The 21,500-nt window shown below is 40.5% G+C and overlaps 2 protein-coding genes across 4 annotated transcripts; both read right to left on the reverse strand.

The window, feature by feature from the left end:
• Positions 1 to 1,614: 1,614 nt before the first annotated feature.
• On the reverse strand, positions 1,615 to 12,576 carry LOC105285388 (FAD synthase). Of its 3 annotated transcripts, XM_011349552.3 has the most exons (10): positions 12,293 to 12,576; positions 11,917 to 12,192; positions 11,745 to 11,839; positions 11,542 to 11,665; positions 11,168 to 11,424; positions 10,970 to 11,112; positions 10,593 to 10,796; positions 10,338 to 10,526; positions 9,932 to 10,186; positions 7,709 to 7,797 (listed from the first exon to the last, which is right to left on the reverse strand). In XM_011349552.3, the coding sequence occupies exons 2-10, from the start codon at positions 12,035 to 12,037 to the stop codon at positions 7,740 to 7,742; spliced, it is 1,446 nt and encodes a 481-aa protein (XP_011347854.2). In that variant the 5' UTR covers positions 12,038 to 12,192; positions 12,293 to 12,576; the 3' UTR covers positions 7,709 to 7,739. The 3 variants fall into 3 exon arrangements, with proteins under 3 accessions (XP_011347856.2, XP_011347855.2, XP_011347854.2); XM_011349554.3 differs by lacking the exon at positions 7,709 to 7,797 and adding an exon at positions 1,615 to 1,944 and having other exon boundaries at positions 11,917 to 12,576; XM_011349553.3 differs by lacking the exon at positions 7,709 to 7,797 and adding an exon at positions 6,088 to 6,215 and having other exon boundaries at positions 11,917 to 12,576.
• A 103-nt stretch (positions 12,577 to 12,679) lies between these two features.
• On the reverse strand, positions 12,680 to 19,446 carry LOC105285389 (sugar transporter SWEET1). Its single transcript, XM_011349555.3, has 4 exons — positions 19,181 to 19,446; positions 13,524 to 13,601; positions 13,154 to 13,436; positions 12,680 to 13,020 (listed from the first exon to the last, which is right to left on the reverse strand). Exons 1-4 carry the CDS (start codon positions 19,255 to 19,257, stop codon positions 12,805 to 12,807), a joined length of 654 nt encoding a protein of 217 aa, XP_011347857.1. The 5' UTR covers positions 19,258 to 19,446; the 3' UTR covers positions 12,680 to 12,804.
• Positions 19,447 to 21,500: the final 2,054 nt, after the last annotated feature.

Here is a 21,500-nt window from a genome sequence, read left to right on the forward strand (position 1 = left end):
CGCATGATAAAAATGCTAAAGAGCTTTCGGAAGTTGCATTTTTACGATGATATAAACACGACTGTTATTGCATCTATTGCTATAATGCTACTAAATGTCATGGATAATGTCAAGACTGTAAGAAACAACAGTTATCGGAAACAGCTATTGGAACAAACTGACACTACAGCCATCTGTTGCAAAACCCTCAAAACTAAATCACACTCCTAATATAAATGAATGTCTAAATATTGCTGCATTGTTATGTTTATTTATGATATTCCGCGAGAAAATTTTCGCGTCGCAAAACAATTGTGTCGATCGATGATTCGAATTATTTTCGCGGTCACTCCCGCGGTCGGATCGCACTTATGGTTTACGATGGTTTCATGCGTCTTTATCTTCCTCCAATCTACCGACGCGATTAAGTCTTTTGTCACTCACGCGCACGCGAAGTATCGATTAAGTTCGGTCTCCGAATCAACCGCTACTGGTTAATCGCGATACTCCGATACGACACGAGTTACCTCATCATAATACATACGACGATACATCATCATCATTATTATTAAAATCGTAATCACACGAGTTATTCAAGTTCTCCATCTCCATCGATCATTCGGCGATACGTCATCGGTGATACGTGATTGTCAGAATTTTTGGCCAACTTGGAGTACGACAAACTAACAAATTCCGCTAATAGAATTTGCGAATTATCGAGATCTGTCACAACAGGCAGCTGGAAATGTGCGTTCGATCGATCGGACCAAATCCATAATAGAATACGCCGCTCGCTTCGTCATCGAGTCTCATCTCATACAGATTGCGCCATGTCGTGGATAATCTGTTGGACGTCACTTTGGAAGAGAATACAGCGGTGAACGGATCTATGGGAAACAGAGGGATTAATAATCGTAAAAGTTTGTGTCCTCTAAGAGCCATAAAGCTGCAGGCAATATTCTTCCGTCGGTCGTATACCCATCGCGCCTCCTCCTCCTCCTCCTCCTCTACTCCCTTGCCTCACCTCACCATCATATCCAACGACCCCCTCACCAGTTCACCCTCTTTTCCACCTCGCTCCCTCTCGTAACTACCTACCTACCTACCTACCTACCTACCTACCCACCTACCCCCGTCTCCTCCATCTTACCCGCTCCTCTTCTCGTATTAGGTATATATCTCTTTGCGTCTGTCTCCGCCCTTCTACATATTCGCCGCTCTCCTCCTCGTTCACTTTTGTCCGCGTTTCGCATCCCTCTTCCTCCCTCTCGTTCTTCCCTCCTGCTGTTCTCTTCCCGCTTGTGATACTTTCTTCCCAACCATAGCCCGCTACAATCTTCGCCACGTCGAGGACCTTCCTCTCATAACGCTTACCCCTTTTCACAATTCCGTCCCATCCCCTTCCCCCCGCCGACGCACAATTCTCTTTGAATGTATTCTACTTCGCCGTTTTCCTCCCATCTTTTTCGAGGCGACCTCCCTCTCTGCTTTCTCTCCATCTTCCCTTTCTTCCTTCGTCCATTCGAAAGTCGGCCAGGCAACGCGAGAAATTAATTAAGATAGAACACTCTACATCGAAGGTATCAGGTAATGACGAGCATTAATATAATTTAATCGTAGTATTAATATAATTTGAGTGAATTAATTAAAAGCTTTTATTATAACACTAATATGGTATATTGTCGTAAATATCATTAGAGTTCAAAAGGAGCTCACTATTCAAGAAACATTTAATAGCTCGAGACGATATTGAATGATCCATTGTGCCGTTTTCTTTTTCTCCTTTTCCCCGTACTCCGTGTAACATAGCTTTATCGTTGCTGGCCATGGTCCAGAAGGAAAAATCTAGGTCGCTTCAAGGATTCAACGCTGCTCTTATAACCGGTGCGGTGGTAGGATGTCTATTCGACTCCTTTCTCCCCGGAGCTGACTCTGGACTTTATGTATTCCTACTTTCTCTCCCGTCTATATGGGCAGTATAGCAAGATCGTTAATTACGTCTATAGACGAGAGATCCTTTTCTCGTAATCGCATTATAGAGCAAGAACAAGCAAATTCCTGATGAAAGACCGACCATACGAGAGTGCATAAGAGAGAGAAAGAGAGAGAGAGTGCTGATGGAAATCGCTGATCGACTCGGGGTTATGAAATATTAAAACCTAGTACATCATATTTAGTTTTTCCCTTATGCGCGAAGCGTTTGTCCGCGCGGCTAAAAGAGGATTGCCACGGGTACACGCTCGCGGGCCACAGCTTGACAAAAAGGACAAAATACAGAAAACGAAAACCAGAGGGGGAGGAGGGGGAGGGGAGAGGAGACGCTGAAAAAAAGTAATCACCACGACTAGTTGTTGCAATTTCAAGACATCTCGTTGTTTTCCGTACCCTTCCCGGAACGCACCACTTCATCTCTACCTACCACCGCGTCCCGTACTCATCCCACTTTAGCACCCCATGGGGGTAGCTACCCGGGGGAATCAATAACCGACGAGGGAGAGCACACGGAGGGTGTAGCGGCGACGGGGCAGGGAAGATCGTGGGTTACCGGGGTTGGGGGTGGCACGCGGAGCGGCGGAGCTTGGCTCCGCCTCCGGCACGCGACCAGCACGCGACCGTCGTCGTCGCCACCGTCGTGTACCTCGCTCGCTCGCTCGCTCGCTCGTTTCGTCGTCTCGCCGCCGCCACCACCGCCGCCTCACCGCCGCCGACTCGCGGCCACCACCCCTGACCCGGATCTCCTTTTGCTCTCCCTCACGACGTCTCTCTCCTTCTCGCTTCCTTCTTCGACAACGTCGTATCTTCCTTCCTTCCTTCCTTTCGTCCCCGGATGGACGTGCCGCGTGGAAGTCCCGGAGTCCTCGCACCGTCCGCGCTCTCTTAGACGGCAAAGCTACCCTTCAATGTCGTAGTTTTCGATCGGCGGACCAGATTGGAAATTTCGACGTGACTGAACGGGACATTTTCGACCGATCGATGTCGCGTGACAAGTTGACAACGTGGCGATGATACATAGGTGCAAAACAGAGGAGCGTACACTCATTTCCATATTCGTAAAAAGTAGAACAATCATCATTTTAATATGTAAGCTATGCATGATTCTTAGAGGGTGCAAGTACCTTTCATAATAACACTAAATATTAAATATTATAACTATCACCCTGCCAATTGTTCCAGCACTTCTAATGATATTGCCAATGTATCGACCTCGAAACGAGGAAACTAATTTCAATAAAATTGGGAGGGAAAACAATGTTTCCTTTCTGTATTCGCGTAACAATGCGAAAACCATGATCGTAGCTGTTCAGCAAACGGGAAGTCGTGGAACGTCGCAGAGAAGAATTGGATTACGCGAAGATGGACGGCAATATAACGCGTGTCTAAAATGAAGAAGGAAGGAAGGAAGGAAGGTGGGTTTGAGGTTGCATAGGTAGGGGATGAGAGTGGCAGGAAGGAATCGATAACAGCGTGGCACGCGGCAGCAGCTTGCCAACCCTTCGACTTGACTAAACCGCGCTTGGACCACCGCAACTACTTGAACCCTCACTCATTCGCTGCTTACCAGCCGTCCCAGCGAGAGTGCCTGCGCTCGCGCGCAAATTCCGTTTGCGTGTGCTCGAGTACCCTTAAGTTGTCAAATGATATGCGACAAGGATCTCTCCCAGATGTTTCTAACGCAACGATCGATCGACTTGGATTATTCATTCTCGTCGATCAATCGCGTGACACATTATCCAATCAAAAGAAATTCGTAACATTAAAGCTTACAAGGGAATTAAGGGGGGAGCCTGCTTTAGAACGCTGAAAATAAGGTATATTTTACGAATTGTTTTTGGAGAAACTATACAGCGGATCATTATAAAACTTTTATGCATTTATTAGTACATGTTTAAAGATAAAAAAATTATTTTTTGATTTGAATATATCGCTTGTAGAGGTCGTCCTGGAGGCATCTTAGTGCAGCCGCGTCGCCGGCATTGCAAATTGGTGAGCATTCTCCTGCCTCCAAATTTCGTCTAAACTGAAAAATTGAAATATGTTCTCGTTATTTATGAATTCCCATCGTCGATGAACCAAAGAGAGAAGAAGAAAGTTGAAAAGTGCCAAAATGGTGGAGCTTAGAACACAAAAGTACGATTTTTAGGCAAAGTTTTTGAACTTTTTCATGCAAAAATAATTGTTTAACTTAATGTTTTTATGAATATTAAAGGTTCATCGACGATGGGAATTCATAAATAACGAGAAAATATTTCAATTTTTCAGTTTGGATGAAATTTGGAGGCAGGAGAATGCTCACCAATTTACAATGCATTTATTAGTACATGTTTAAAGATAAAAAAATTATTTTTTGATTTGAATATATCGCTTGTAGAGGTCGTCCTGGAGAAATCTTAGTGCAGCCGCGTCGCCGGCATTGCAAATTGGTGAGCATTCTCCTGCCTCCAAATTTCGTCTGAACTGAAAAATTGAAATATGTTCTCGTTATTTATGAATTCCCATCGTCGATGAACCAAAGAGAGAAGAAAAAAGTTGAAAAGTGCCAAAATGGTGGAGCTTAGAACACAAAAGTACGATTTTTAGGCAAAGTTTTTGAACTTTTTCATGCAAAAATAATAGTTTAACTTAATGTTTCTATGAATATTAAAGGTTCATCGACGATGGGAATTCATAAATAACGAGAAAATATTTCAATTTTTCAGTTTGGATGAAATTTGAAGGCAGGAGAATGCTCACCAATTTACAATGCATTTATTAGTACATGTTTAAAGATAAAAAAATTATTTTTTGATTTGAATATATCGCTTGTAGAGGTCGTCCTGGAGGCATCTTAGTGCAGCCGCGTCGCCGGCATTGCAAATTGGTGAGCATTCTCCTGCCTCCAAATTTCGTCTAAACTGAAAAATTGAAATATGTTCTCGTTATTTATGAATTCCCATCGTCGATGAACCAAAGAGAGAAGAAAAAAGTTGAAAAGTGCCAAAATGGTGGAGCTTAGAACACAAAAGTACGATTTTTAGGCAAAGTTTTTGAACTTTTTCATGCAAAAATAATTGTTTAACTTAATGTTTTTATGAATATTAAAGGTTCATCGACGATGGGAATTCATAAATAACGAGAAAATATTTCAATTTTTCAGTTTGGATGAAATTTGAAGGCAGGAGAATGCTCACCAATTTACAATGCATTTATTAGTACATGTTTAAAGATAAAAAAATTATTTTTTTATTTGAATATATCGCTTGTAGAGGTCGTCCTGGAGGCATCTTAGTGCAGCCGCGTCGCCGGCATTGCAAATTGGTGAGCATTCTCCTGCCTCCAAATTTCGTCTAAACTGAAAAATTGAAATATGTTCTCGTTATTTATGAATTCTCATCGTCGATGAACCAAAGAGAGAAGAAGAAAGTTGAAAAGTGCCAAAATGGTGGAGCTTAGAACACAAAAGTACGATTTTTAGGCAAAGTTTTTGAACTTTTTCATGCAAAAATAATTGTGTAACTTAATGTTTTTATGAATATTAAAGGTTCATCGACGATGGGAATTCATAAATAACGAGAAAATATTTCAATTTTTCAATTTGGATGAAATTTGGAGGCAGGAGAATGCTCACCAATTTACAATGCCGGCTGCACTAAGATGCCTCCAGGACGACCTCTACAGACGATATATTCAAATCAAAAAATAATTTTTTTATCTTTAAACATGTACTAATAAATGCATCAAAGTTTTATAATGATCCGCTGTATAGTTTCTCCAAAAAAAATTCGTAAAATTATACCTTATTTTCAACGTTCTAAAGCAGGCTCCCCCCTTAACACAACTGTCCCTCACCGATTTTGACGGACTTTGGATATGTTGTAGAGCATCGAAAAATATTAGACCCCTATTTTGTTTAGCTGCGTATCTCAACGTTTAGGGGTTGAAACAGCCCCTCGAAGATAATGAATTTTTTCATTTTTAGCGAATATCTTTGAAAATATAAGATATATGAAAACATGTTTTATACAAAAGTTTATACAAATATCTCCGCGTTTTCCGTAAAAGAGCAACTCGTGGGATCGACTCAGGCAGATAATAAGAACTTGTAATACTACCTAAACAACTTAGGAAATTGTTTGATTCGTTAAAGTATATATTCTGAGGTATTTTTCCTTCGACAGTACATTATCCTTGCCAATTATTGGACGACTTCACAGATCGTTACGACCGAGCGAAGCTCGGTTGACCAATCTGGTTGCAATCTGAAACAGAATGTTATTATTGAATATATAAATCGCTAAGCAAGTCAATTACAAATTACGACATGTCGATCAATGACGATCATTTTCATAACGTGAATCTTCCCGAAAGATTGTCGTCGACATAATTGAATCGACGTGAATGACGCGATTCACGAGCGACGCGCAATAAACAGGGTCCAGGGAAAGGACTCATAATTTTCTTCCCGTCTGGCGATCCGTCATTGTACGTAGCCGGATGTACGTCCACATTTTTCACCGCGACATATATATGTGTACGCCGTGAGATGTACGACTAGATAAACTTTTGATAGATAGCCAATACGGCGCGCGCGTATCACGGAATTTATGAAATCTAAACTCCCCGAGTAGGTACGTGAAAGAGTGTGTCCGTATACGTTTCTCCGTATATCGCGCAGGAAAGCTTATTCACCGGGATCAGTCGTGATCAGCACGCCGGCGGTATATCCCGGCGAAAAATACTGAAACACCGAAATGTCGTAAATAGCGCTCGAGATATCGGACGCACAGCGTGAGCGCGCACGCGTCGAGGCTCCTTCCCTTCTACCGCTCCTCGTGCGTTATCCTCGAGAATCGGGGATGCACGCGACCGTTCCGCGAGCGTAATTTGCGATGAGATTTGTCCGCAAAATTTTTGCCCGAGAAAAAACCGTGTGTCGGGGGAGCAATTGCCACGGAGAAAATTCCTTGCACACGTGTGTGGAAAATTTTGGAAAAAGTTTTCTCATTAATCCAGATGGCTAATAAAAAATAGATCTGGCTGCACTAAAATAATTATAAATGTTAACTTTGATACGAGTATATCTTTCAATCGCGCACAGGTGTGACCATTTTTATACCGGTACGTGGTCCGTTAGTCAACAAAGTTCCTTCTCGTCTATTCTGAGAATCCTCCAGGATCCTCGCCGAAAGTAAGTTGCGAGGAACGTGCAAGACACGCGACAAGCGACGCAAGCCGAGCCGAGGATGACGAATTGACGCAGAAAAAAAAACGAATTGCTCTTGCACTCGCTCGGTGCGTGAGGAGCATCGACCTGCACCTCTCCTCCTCCTTCCCCATTGTGCTCCTCCGTCGCGCTAAATATCAATTCGATATATTTCGGCCCACCCTATATACGTCTGTAACCTATGCCCGCAGGATTGTCCCTCCCCCTTTACTCTTCTGTCCGCCCACGGGCGCGAGCGCGAGCGCGGAGGATCCGCGGGAGGAGGCGCGCGGAGGGGAGGGGGGGGGGGAGAACTAGTCGAGAGTAAGTGAGTGGTTGGGTGGTTGCCTGAGTGATGGCGGCGAGGGTGAGAGGGGAAAGCGGGGGGCGGGAGGGAGGGGGAGGAAGAGAGAGAGGGGCAGGGGGGCATTGGACCGGAAAGAAAAATACAGTCGCAAATCAAACAGAAAACACATTTTCGCTCTTTTTATATCTCTCGCGCGTAAATATTTGTTCTGGAAATATACGTTCGTTTCGTTTCGTTTCGTTCCGTCTCCAGTATCCGGTTCATCCTTCTGTCTCACGTTTGAGTGTGCGTGAGTGCGAGCGCGTCACGCGTGTTCGAACGAACACGTTCCCTACGAGAAATGAAGAATTTTTCATTTTCATTACGGCACGCGCGAGAGGGGCGGGGAGGGCGGGCGGGGTGTAGACTTGGATAAAAGTGCGGATGGACGACGGAGTCGCGAGAGACAGTGCGGCGATAGGAAACATCAGTAAGGCACGTTGACGTTGCGCGACTCGATCTCATTTTAAAGTTCCAAGGGAGATAAAAGTGGGAATACTTTAACTCGGAATGAAATTTCAAAAGAATAGAACGAGCGGGAGGGAAGGGAGCGGAAGGGACAGGACGGGCGAAGGGGGTGAAGGAGCACAGAAAGAGGCGGCGAGAATATTTCTCTCTCCGGCCAGCCGGCTTTTCCTCGGCTGAAAAATGTGTAATACGAGCTTGTAGTCCGCCCCCACTCTCGCAGGGTACCTTGGTCTCGCCTCCCGTGGTCCCACTGCCTCCCTCTCCCCTCTAACACCCCTCGCTCGCTCTCCCTTTCTCTCTTCTATGCACATTCCAGTTTCGCTACTCGGATGGTTGAGCGGACATATTAAAAGCGCGTATAGACAATAGCAACAATGAGTTGCTGTGTATGCTGCTGTCGTGCTGCTGCGCGAATGAGCGCGCGCGCGCGTCCTTATCTCTGCGAATATTAAACAATACTCAGATTGCAAGTATTTTCAGATCTGCGCGATTCAGATCTCGGTATCGCGATGACACCGCAACGCTCTACGATTCACGCGACGCTTCTGCGCCAGTGAATATCGATTGCGAGTTTCATTGAAGCGCGTCTATCGAACGCGCGTTTTATTGCATCGCCGTTGTCGTCTTCCTTAAATACGCGTGCTCCACGCTCCTTGTGTCACGATAATGCACTTCACATTATATTATAACAATTAAATTTATAACGTAAGTCGAAAAAGGTGACGAGCTATCGTGCGTCACTCGCGCGATTTCATTCTTACCGTCGCACAGTGGGGCCAAATCCCGAAAAGCTGGCCAAAAGTCGAAAAATAAAGTTTCTATTTCGGGAATTTTAAGTATTAGGTTCGATAGACTGATAAGTCAAATGTCAAATAACACAGTTAAGAGGAGTCGACCGTGTATGATCCACTACTAAGTCGACCTTCGCACAAACAACATCTAGCGCGCACAAATACTGATCTGTTTAGGAGGACGTCAAAATTCGTAAAATTAACCAATTTTTAATCTGCAAAATGGAATCTTTTGCTAGTAGTAAGTAGAATATTAACATCTATTACACAATCAATATACAAAATAACAATTTACAAATATTTGTAGTGAAATTGAATGTAAAATTGCATGTAAAAATTTTTTTAATGTAAAGAAAAAGGTATGAGTTCCGCAGAGTTCTGCAACGAAACTTATTTGAGATTATAGTTTATACTATTATTTAATAAGAAAAACAAAAACCAGCTGCCACCAGGTGCCACTCCGGGTTTCGCGCACGTTTTTCTAATAAGAATCGCATTAAAACGTACTGTTCTACCTATAAGAGACGTACAATCATTTGCGAGTCATTATTGAAAATCATCAAGATACAAAATACAGAACCTTATCAAGATACTGTACAAATTTATAAGAATACATGACCCTGACACGCCAAGTACTTCAATGTCGTCATGCGATAAGAGAGTATGCATAGAAAACGTTTGGGTAAAATACTCAAACTGAATTGCTTCGAGGTACTTGATTGGTTAACTATTGATTTCATATTTATTTTGAATTTTATAAATAGTTTTTTTAAACTGTTTGTTGCGTAAAAGGTGGGACTTTTTATGTACTTGGCGTACTTTTTTTACCTTTGGTTACCTAAGGTTTTTTAGTTATAATATATATCGAAGCATATTATGAAAGAAAAATATATATTAATGTTATATATATTGAAATATAACGGTAGAGCATTGTTTATATTGTTCTAAGTTTAACAGTACTTTTTAAGTTCTAAAAAATTTTTGAACTATACGTCGGCCATATTGGAGCCATCATATTATTGCAATTTTGACTTCGGATTCGTAATCGGCGACCTCTAAAACCCTTAGATACAAAGTTTCGTGCAAATTGAACGCTTTCATATTTTGACCAGCTTTTCGGGATTTGGCCCCACTGTGCGTCGTTCAGAACGTGTAATGCCTCCTTACCATTTTTCTTCAGACAGTTCAGAGCTATACGGCAGACACAGTGACGAGGCAAATGTCCATGCGTCCTCGTCCGTCCAATCACGCAACGGATTATCGATCTGTAATCCCGACACGTTACTCGTGGCGCATGAATTATGATCGATTTCTTTTCCGACCCTCCCGATTAGTAATGTCCGTAAGTGCGACTGCACGCTGGACGATAATTTCGTCATCCCTTCAGACGTCGCATCTACCGTAGACACTGCCAAATTGTATCTAACAAATACATAATCCAATTTTTAAAAATTTCTGTCGCCGATATCGCGGCCATTACGTGGCAGCAATTCAAAATGATAGATTTTTAATTTTTAATTTTAATTTTAAATGATGGGTTTTTGAATAAAGAGACTGGATCACTCTGCATTACTTGTCAACCATCTCCTTGATGAACTCCTCCGTCTCGAGCGCCGCCTCTTTCTGCTTGAAGTAAATCGCCTGCGGCTTGCCGCCCGACCGCGACTGGGCTCTACATATATGAGCGAGATGGACGACGATGCTCGATTCCACGCCGCCGTCAATACGTATCGAAACGTACTCGGGATTCCGATAGAGTCGCCTAAATGCACGGAACGGAAAAAAATTAGCGTGCAACATTTTTCGATCTGAAATGCAACGTCTTCACCTGAGCTCCTCGAGCGTCCGTTCGTAGACCGATCGACGTGCGCGGTTCCGAAGAAAGTCGTTGTACTTGGTGACACAGTCTACGTGCGGCGTCCGGTCGTAGCTTACAAAAATGTCTGCCGGGCTTAATTCGCGAAACCTTCGTTTCGCTTTGCCGGTGTCGCTCTCATTGTCACTCTCTATAGTTATAAACGTTTTAAAGTACCTATACACATATATCGTTTTCTTATTATTAGTTTTTCCAAGCAAAACACATGCTTACTAAAAACAATCGTGAATCAGAGAGAAGGAATAAAGAAAGAAAGAAATGAAAAATGTGAGAACGAAAAATTTGAACGACGCCTCATGCCTGTAACTTGAATTTCTACTCTGTATTACCTGCAATTGCTCACTGGGTAGGAGCCAAAGGAAACACTGGGAAATTCCTTGGCCACAGTTGATAAAGCGTTCGCGTACGTCTCTTCCGTTGTATTAATAAACAACTCCTCCTTTACAAATCGTCTGTTTGTAGAGAGTAAGTCCTGCGGGGGAACGCGACTACAGATTTCTAGCGACAGTTTCCTCGCAGACGCTCACCTTGTACAAACTCTGAAAGATCCTCTCGAAAAACACAGGTGAGCCAGGAAAAACGTACACATTTTCTAGCGCTATATACGGATAAGCACTCGGCTCGCCCGTGTTTGGGTTCAGTCCGAACTTCAACGATGCCTTTCGGGGGATCTGAGCCATCTTGTAAGCGGGAGATGAAGTATCGATGATGTTAAATTTATTTTTTATTATGTCTACCAGTTTGGGGTGGTAATGTAACGTATCACCGAAAGCTTTGGCAAGGCCTGCGATCAAACATTACAAACACGTTAAACAGTACTTGATTGTTACTTTTAATTGGATATAAGAACGAAATATAGTTATAAATATAAATATAAAAATTTGATATAATAAATACTGACCTTCGTACGTGACATCGTCATGCGTTGGTCCAATTCCACCACAGGTTATAACATAAGTGTACTTATCGCGAGCATTTTTAATTTCCTTTGAGATTTCTTCCACATCGTCGCTTATGATGGAGATCTGTAAACGAATTGCTCTGCATGTTACTACAAAAATTAATATTAAAATTTATTTAAAAATATCAGCATTACTTGCTTACCTTTTTTACTCTAATACCACATTTGTAGAGTAGATTACACATGTAATAGGAATTTGTATCCTTCACTTGTGCCTTTAGTATCTCGTCTCCGATAACTAAAAATGTACAAATGCCACATTTTAGAGTAGTTGTTGGATGTTCTCCTGCTTAATATGTAAATAATTATTCTGACCGATTATTCTCGCTGTGGGATGCTTTGTAGCTTTTGTGACGTACTGTCTTAACAAGACTGGAGTGTAGACTGTGCAATTTCTTACGTAGATATTACGAATAAGATATTTGTGTAATGTCATTATTATTATGTGGATTCAGACCTCTCTTTATTCGAGCATAAGGTATACGTGTGTACGCTCACATGAAATAGACAATACATAATTTCTCTTTAATAATTTTGTAATTATCATAAAACATATTTGCACGGTATCCGCGTGATAATCATCACTGTAATCTGGCAATGTCAAATTAGTACGAGATAGTACTTCCCTAACATGGTTAACTTGGTTAAATAAAAACCAGATTTCAGATATGTAATTATATTAAATCTAAACCTGTATAATTATGCAATCATTTTGCATGAGGCTATGTAGAAAACTAGCCGGTTTGTAATCATAACCTCACAAGACGACATTTTAATCAATGACTGACGTAAACTGTTATATCACGAAACATGTAAAAGGTGGCGATCAGTATATAATTATGTTCAATAACCTATAATTATACAATACAACAGTTTTGAAGTGTAGCGGCTATTGGCGTCGAGCAGATGGCCGCGGACAAACTACCAATCAGAGGCGGCTAGCAGCAGCGCTGCCAGACGACTAAAGTCACTAGCTATATAAGGTACCATGATCATCCGCCATTTTGGCCCCACCACGCGGCTCATTCAAACTACATATTTGAATATATTTTGCGAATAAAAAAAGGAAAACCGTAAATTATGTAAATCAGTATTTTTATACCACTAGTATAATATTTGTTACAACATTAACATCAATGTTATTTTGCACAGAGCGGAAACTGTAATTACAATTTAATTATAATACAAAACGCATGATAATTTTTATATAAAATAGGCTTGATCCGTTCGTTTGCTCGGGTAAATCAGAAACAGGGAGAGTTGAAAAGCCGATAAAACGCAGCCCATGAAGTTTGGTATTTGTATAAACTGGTCGCCAAGCAGGCATCCGTACGCGAACCACTGGCACGATACTACCATCGAAGCCACTATCACTGGAAACGGTAAACTGTCTGCGCTTTTTACTCTTATCACGTGTGTCTGTAAGGAATGTGTTACAAATGAGTGCGTTACATTAAACGTATTTTCACTAAAAAAAATTACTACTCTTTATCATCTGTTTAATTAGATTTAATTAGATTTGAAGCACGAGTGAAATCTTATTTTTACTTACAAGTAGGATCAGTGGCGATGCGAAGAACAGTACGGTCAGGCTGCAGCTGAGAAACCCCACATGCTTTGCGGCTAGGGTCTTGTCCTCTTGGTAAATGCTATAAAGATACATGAGCAAAACGAAGAAGTCCGCTGCTACGAATTGCTTGATAGTGGTCGATTTTTTCACGCTGTACAAGATGTAAATGAGCACGTAGCATATTTGTAAGACTGTTCCAAAAATATTTACAGATACGATGAACAAATCCTTAATGAGTCCTCCATATATTAACCATAAGCTGCAGCTGCAATAATAAAAATATCAAGCTTCAAGTTTGAGTCACCACTTACAATCATCGTACATGATTGTATCATTTTATTACAATACATACGACATGAAACATGTGACAAAGGCTAAGCCGGAGCTGTCACCGGTTGTACCATTTCTGATATATTTCTTACATACCAATCTGTAAAGGTTTTAAATTTTATTTAATATATTAATAATAAAATTACATTAATAAAATTTAATATAGTAATATGAAACAGATTCATAGATGGCTCGTGATTTTTGAGAGAAACGCGAGGCGATAAGATATTGAACCTTGCATTGGAAACATATTCTGCAGATATTATGCATTTTACGAGATAAGTGAAAACATCAAGATAAATAAACTCTTTTCATGTACATAGTTAGTCATAATTAGACAGTTCCGGTATCTATTGGGTTGGCCAAAAATTAATTGCGTTTTTTTATATAAATAAAAGGCGAATTTTTCATGGGAAAAAAAACTTTATGAAACAATATATTGTCCATTTTGTTTGATTATCTTTTGCCATTTTTCAGGCAACTTCATGATTCCGCGCTCAAAAAAGTTCTTATCTTTTTCAGCAAAAAACAATTCCAACAACGATTTGATATCCTCATCAGCAGTAAAGGTTTTACCATTCAAGGCGTTTTGCAAAGAACGAAACGAATGGTAATCTGATGGTGCCAGGTCTGGCGAATATGGTGGATGTGGTAACACGTCCCATCCAAGCTGCAACAATTTTTCACGAGTGACCAAACTTGTACGTGGTCTAGCGTTATCATGGTGAAACACAACGCCTTTGCGATTCACCAATTCTCGACGTTTCTGTTTAATGGCATCGTTTAATTTATCCAGTTGACGACAGTATACGTCTGAATGAATGGTTTGATTCCTTGCAAGCAGCTCAAAATACACAGTCCCACCAGACTGACAGCATAATCTTTCTTTGGTGAATATCTGCTTTTCAAGTGCTTTCAGCAGGTTCATCACGCTTGCTCCACCATCTTTTTCGTTTGACGTTGTTGTAGACGATCCATTTTTCGTCGCCTGTTATCATCCGTTTCAAAAATCGATCATTTTCCTCACGTTTCAAAAGAGAATCGCAGATGTCAATACGCTCAGTGAGATGAATTTCTTTCAGCTCATGTGGTACCCAAATATCGAGCTTACTAATGTATCCAAGTCGTTTTGAATAGTTTTCAACACTCGATTTCGATATGCTAAGATTCTCAGCAATCTCTCAGGTCGTTAAACGCCGATTGGAATCGATCAGTGCCTTTATTTTGTCATCATCAATTTCGATTGGCCTTCCTGAGCGTGGTGCATCTTTCACATTAAAATCTCCAGATCGAAATTTAGTACACCAATTTTGACACTGCCGCAGTTTTAAAGCATCTTCGCCATATATTGGGTTGACCAAAAAGTAATTGCGTTTTTTTTTATATAAATAAAAGGCGAATGTTTCATGGGAAACAAAAACTTTATGAAACAATATATTGTCCATTTTGTTTGATTATCTTTTGCCATTTTTCAGGCAACTTCATCATTCCGCGCTCAAAAAAGTTCTTATCTTTTTCAGCAAAAAACAATTCCAACAACGATTTGATATCCTCATCGGCAGTAAAGGTTTTACCATTCAAGGCGTTTTGCAAAGAACGAAACGAATGGTAATCTGATGGTGCCAGGTCTGGCGAATATGGTGGATGTGGTAACACATCCCATTCAAGCTGCAACAATTTTTCACGAGTGACCAAACTTATATGTGGTCTAGCGTTATCATGGTGAAACACAACACCTTTGCGATTCACCAATTCTCGACGTTTCTGTTTGATGGCATCATTTAATTTATCCAGTTGACGACAGTATACGTCTGAATGAATGGTTTGATTCCTTGCAAGCAGCTCAAAATACACAGTCCCACCAGACTGACAGCATAATCTTTCTTTGGTGAATATCTGCTTTTCAAGTGCTTTCAGCAGGTTCATCACGCTTGCTCCACCATCTTTTTCGTTTGACGTTGTTGTATACGATCGATTTTTCGTCGCCTGTTATCATCCGTTTCAAAAATCGATCATTTTCCTCACGTTTCAAAAGAGAATCGCAGATGTCAATACGCTCAGTGAGATGAAGTTCTTTCAGCTCATGTGGTACCCAAATATCGAGCTTACTAATGTATCCAAGTCGTTTCAAATGGTTTTCAACACTCGATTTCGATATGTTAAGATTCTCAGCAATCTCTCAGGTCGTTAAACGCCGATTGGAATCGATCAGTGCCTTTATTTTGTCATCATCAATTTCGATTGGCCTTCCTGAGCGTGGTGCATCTTTCACATTAAAATCTCCAGATCGAAATTTAGTACACCAATTTTGACACTGCCGCAGTTTTAAAGCATCTTCGCCATATATTGGGTTGGCCAAAAAGTAATTGCGTTTTTTTTTATATAAATAAAAGGCGAATGTTTCATGGGAAACAAAAACTTTATGAAACAATATATTGTCCATTTTGTTTGATTATCTTTTGCCATTTTTCAGGCAACTTCATGATTCCGCGCTCAAAAAAGTTCTTATCTTTTTCAGCAAAAAACAATTCCAACAACGATTTGATATCCTCATCGGCAGTAAAGGTTTTACCATTCAAGGCGTTTTGCAAAGAACGAAACGAATGGTAATCTGATGGTGCCAGGTCTGGCGAATATGGTGGATGTGGTAACACATCCCATTCAAGCTGCAACAATTTTTCACGAGTGACCAAACTTATATGTGGTCTAGCGTTATCATGGTGAAACACAACACCTTTGCGATTCACCATTTCTCGACGTTTCTGTTTGATGGCATCATTTAATTTATCCAGTTGACGGCAGTATACGTCTGAATGAATGGTTTGATTCCTTGCAAGCAGCTCAAAATACACAGTCCCACCAGACTGACAGCATAATCTTTCTTTGGTGAATATCTGCTTTTCAAGTGCTTTCAGCAGGTTCATCACGCTTGCTCCACCATCTTTTTCGTTTGACGTTGTTGTAGACGATCGATTTTTCGTCGCCTGTTATCATACGTTTCAAAAATCGATCATTTTCCTCACGTTTCAAAAGAGAATCGCAGATGTCAATACGCTCAGTGAGATGAATTTCTTTCAGCTCATGTCGTACCCAAATATCGAGCTTACTAATGTATCCAAGTCGTTTCAAATGGTTTTCAACACTCGATTTCGATATGTTAAGATTGTCAGCAATCTCTCAGGTCGTTAAACGCCGATTGGAATCGATCAGTGCCTTTATTTTGTCATCATCAATTTCGATTGGCCTTCCTGAGCGTGGTGCATCTTTCACATAGTACACCAATTGACACTCGCATTTAGCATCCGATATATTTCAAGTAATTGCGTTTTTTTTATATAAATAAAGGCGAATGTTCATGGAAACAAAAACTTTATGAAACAATATATTGTCCATTTGTTTGATTATCTTTTGCCATTTTTCAGGCAACTTCATGATCCGCGCTCAAAAATTCTTATCTTTTTCAGCAAAAAACAATTCCAACAACGATTGATATCCTCATCGGCAGTAAAGGTTTTACCATTCAAGGCGTTTTGCAAAGAACGAAACGAATGGTAATCTGATGGTGCCAGGTCTGGCGATATGGTGGATGTGGTAACACATCCATTCAAGCTGCAACAATTTTCACGAGTGACCAAACTTATATGTGGTCTAGCGTTATCATGGTGAAACACAACACCTTTGCGATTCACCAATTCTCGACGTTTCTGTTTGATGGCATCATTTAATTTATCCAGTTGACGACAGTATACGTCTGAATGAATGTTTGATTCCTTGCAAGCAGCTCAAAATACACAGTCCCACCAGACTGACAGCATAATCTTTCTTTGGTGAATATCTGCTTTTCAAGTGCTTTCAGCAGGTTCATCACGCTTGCTCCACCATCTTTTTCGTTTGACGTTGTTGTATACGATCGATTTTTCGTCGCCTGTTATCATCCGTTTCAAAAATCGATCATTTTCCTCACGTTTCAAAAGAGAATCGCAGATGTCAATACGCTCAGTGAGATGAAGTTCTTTCAGCTCATGTGGTACCCAAATATCGAGCTTACTAATGTATCCAAGTCGTTTAAATGTTTTCAACACTCGATTTCGATATGTAAGATTCTCAGCAATCTCTCAGGTCGTTAAACGCCGATTGGAATCGATCAGTGCCTTTATTTTGTCATCATCAATTTCGATTGGCCTTCCTGAGCGTGGTGCATCTTTCACATTAAAATCTCCAGATCGAAATTTAGTACACCAATTTTGACACTGCCGCAGTTTTAAAGCATCTTCGCCATATATTGGGTTGGCCAAAAAGTAATTGCGTTTTTTTTTATATAAATAAAAGGCGAATGTTTCATGGGAAACAAAAACTTTATGAAACAATATATTGTCCATTTTGTTTGATTATCTTTTGCCATTTTTCAGGCAACTTCATGATTCCGCGCTCAAAAAAGTTCTTATCTTTTTCAGCAAAAAACAATTCCAACAACGATTTGATATCCTCATCGCAGTAAAGGTTTTACCATTCAAGGCGTTTTGCAAAGAACGAAACGAATGGTAATCTGATGGTGCCAGGTCTGGCGAATATGGTGGATGTGGTAACACATCCCATTCAAGCTGCAACAATTTTTCACGAGTGACCAAACTTATATGTGGTCTAGCGTTATCATGGTGAAACGCAACACCTTTGCGATTCACCAATTCTCGACGTTTCTGTTTGATGGCATCATTTAATTTATCCAGTGACGACAGTATACGTCTGAATGAATGGTTTGATTCCTTGCAAGCAGCTCAAAATACACAGTCTCACCAGACTGACAACATAATCTTTCTTTGGTGAATATCTGCTTTTCAAGTGCTTTCAGCAGGTTCATCACGCTTGCTCCACCATCTTTTTCGTTTGACGTTGTTGTAGACGATCGATTTTTCGTCGCCTGTTATCATCCGTTTCAAAAATGGATCATTTTCCTCACGTTTCAAAAGAGAATCGCAGATGTCAATACGCTCAGTGAGATGAATTTCTTTGAGCTCATGTGGTACCCAAATATCGAGCTTACTAATGTATCCAAGTCGTTTTGAATGGTTTTCAACACTCGATTTCGATATGTTAAGATTCTCAGCAATCTCTCAGGTCGTTAAACGCCGATTGGAATCGATCAGTGCCTTTATTTTGTCATCATCAATTTCGATTGGCCTTCCTGAGCGTGGTGCATCTTTCACATTAAAATCTCCAGATCGAAATTTAGTAAACCAATTTGACACTGCCGCAGTTTTAAAGCATCTTCGCCATATACATCAGATAACTTTTTATGAGCTTGCACAGCGTTTTTCCCTTTTCGGAAGTAATAAAACAAAATATGAGGAAAATGTTCTTTTTGATTTTCCATTTTGAAATCGACGGCAAACAAACAATTGTTAACGAAATCGTGTACTTTCTTTTTGTAAAACAAGCTGGAACTGTGAGTTGTTAACCTACATAATGAATTTGCGGTTTAGAATGAAGTTAGTTACATTTCAAGATATGTATGTCCATCTATTGGAAAAAAACGCAATTACTTTTTGGCCAACCCAATAATTAGAATATGTTATAGATTATAATTGATCTTCGCGACCCCCATTAAATGTTATCGCAAGGGGTTAATCACGGTTTGACAGCTGCACAGAAAAAAATTATATATATTTATATCGTACTCACATTCCGGCTAGGAATTGTAAAATTGTACAGATCGACGCAGATAACGCGAGGGCATTCTTAATCTCCATCGAAGTCATAATTTAGGACATGCATTTCTTTTCCACCGATTATCATTTGACACGTCTATGTTACCCGTGTTATCTTGCGTTTTATTGCGCTCAACATTCGCGTGAGATAGCGGCGGAGTTCACGGAGTATGTTTTTGTCAACGAGTATCAACAGAAAATTTTTCGCTCATAGGGGAGCGTATTTGCTTATTTGACGGGATATACACTAGACAGTGCTGGGATTTATTCAATTCTGGGCTGAAATCCTGTAACTTCGATATCGATTATTTTCGGTATCGTTAACTAGCGACAACCTATGAGAGCCACGCTTTTCTCCAAGGTCGTCCTTGCCATTGGCTATCGCTAGTTAATGATATCGAAAATTATCGATAACGAGTTGCAGAACCTCGGCCCTGGCAACTTGATGGCTTCCTGTTGTAACCACATTCTTCATTTCCATTGGTTACTGCATTGACGTCGCAGCCAATAGGGAGAGCGGGAAAAAGATTGCTCAAATAGAGATACTGCTAGTCCTAGACTAGTCCAGTTAGCACTGCGAATGCTACAAATATTTTCTATCCTTTTTTTTCTTTCAAATAGTCCGATAATAAATATCAATGGCCTATTAGAAAATATTATAAAAATCGTATTATGCCAGCGGCTGTTCTTTTGTCGTATGTTGCTCGTTATTAGACAATACGGCCGTTGCTGTGCGTAGAACACTCCGCGTTTATTTGCTACTTTTCTTTATTTAATAACAAAAAATTGTACGTGTTTGTTCGCAAAATGGTGGAATTGAATACAGATTTTTTATTCCACTCAGTCCGCTCCACCTCTTCGTGAGCGGCGATACCTTTTTTACCGAACGCCCCGCAGAGTTCTCTGGTTGGGCGTCAACCAGACAAAATGGCCGCATTCTGATCGAAAATGATCCAAGATGCCGTTGCCGGGTAATTGTGAAGGAGAGCGCCTTCCTCTCCGATTTCCTTCAAACTTGGTAGAAATGTATATTTTGGTCCTAAAACACGATTGCGAGAAGGAAAATCGTCGCTCTCAAGTAGAAAAAAAGTTATTACGTGCTGAAAAGTGACAGTTTCGAGGTTAGGAAATCTGTCACACCGGCAATCTACGGGCGTAGCGCACACTGACCAAGCATGCGCAGTGTTTTTTCACACGCTTTTTATGCTTATTTTGTTCATAGTATACTTTATAGCAGCGAAATGTAAGATTACTTGTGTTAATTTCCAAATTGCTATTACACTTCGGACACTGTATTTCTTTGTTTATTAAATGATGCTCATTGGCAAATAAAAAGATAATTTGGTAATTAAGTTTACTACAGACGACCTTCCCGATTTTAAATAAAAAACGCGGTTGGGTTGGGTTAGGTCTTTCGCAGTTTTTACTTTCGATTAAAGTAGAGAATAATTTCTATTTAACTGTTTGATTTTGGTTAAAGCAGAGAATACCGTGTATTTAACTATAATTACCAAATTATCTTTTTATTTGCCAATGAGCATCATTTAATAAACAAAGAAATACAGTGTCCGAAGTGTAATAGCAATTTGGAAATTAATGCAGGAAAATCACCGATTCCGCCGGTAATACAGACGACTCCAGGATCGCCTTAACACAAGTAATCTTACATTTCGCTGCTATAAAGTATACTATGAACACAATAAGCATAAAAAGCGTGTGAAAAAACACCGCGCATGCTTGGTCAGTGCGCTACGCCCGTAGACTGCCGGTATGACAGATTTCCTAACCCCGAAACCGTCATTTGAGTAAGCTATAACTTTGGTTCTACTTGAGAGCGACGATTTTCCTTCTCGCAATCGTGTTTTAGGACCAAAATATACATTTCTACCAAGTTTGAAGGAAATCGGAGAGGAAGGAGCTCTCCTTCACAATTACCAACACCGCGCATGCTTGGTCAGTGTGCGCTACGCCCGTAGACTGCCGGTATGACAGATTTCCTAACCCCGAAACCGTCATTTGAGTAAGCTGTAACTTTGGTTCTACTTGAGAGCGACGATTTTCCTTCTCGCAATCGTGTTTTAGGACCAAAATATACATTTCTACCAAGTTTGAAGGAAATCGGAGAGGAAGGAGCTCTCCTTCACAATTACCCAAGCCTCTACCTACTTAACCTATATAAACCGCGTTACCACTTCAATAATAACCAATCTAACCTAATCTTCCGTTGTCAACGATAATTCAAGAATAAAAGTAGCGTGAATACAGCAACAAGACATTCTTATCAATTGAAATAC

This window comes from Ooceraea biroi, chromosome 13 (assembly GCF_003672135.1).
Source record: "Ooceraea biroi isolate clonal line C1 chromosome 13, Obir_v5.4, whole genome shotgun sequence".
Classification (NCBI taxonomy): domain Eukaryota; kingdom Metazoa; phylum Arthropoda; class Insecta; order Hymenoptera; family Formicidae; genus Ooceraea; species Ooceraea biroi.

What these genes read in the sequence shown, in the direction of transcription:
- LOC105285388 (XM_011349552.3), bottom strand. Translation starts at nt 12,037, where the DNA reads ATGACATTACACAAATATCTTATTCGTAATATCTACGTAAGAAATTGC. An exon ending in TCTTTCAGAGTTTGTACAAG is followed by an intron (nt 11,113 to 11,167) that starts GTGAGCGTCTGC and finishes GTTCCCCCGCAG; the next exon opens with GACTTACTCTCTACAAACAG. An exon ending in ATCAAGGAGATGGTTGACAA is followed by an intron (nt 10,187 to 10,337) that starts GTAATGCAGAGT and finishes TGTATTTGTTAG; the next exon opens with ATACAATTTGGCAGTGTCTA.
- LOC105285389 (XM_011349555.3), bottom strand. Translation starts at nt 19,257, where the DNA reads ATGACTTCGATGGAGATTAAGAATGCCCTCGCGTTATCTGCGTCGATC. An exon ending in TTTGTCACATGTTTCATGTC is followed by an intron (nt 13,437 to 13,523) that starts GTATGTATTGTA and finishes TTATTATTGCAG; the next exon opens with CTGCAGCTTATGGTTAATAT. An exon ending in CATCGCCACTGATCCTACTT is followed by an intron (nt 13,021 to 13,153) that starts GTAAGTAAAAAT and finishes CATTCCTTACAG; the next exon opens with ACACACGTGATAAGAGTAAA.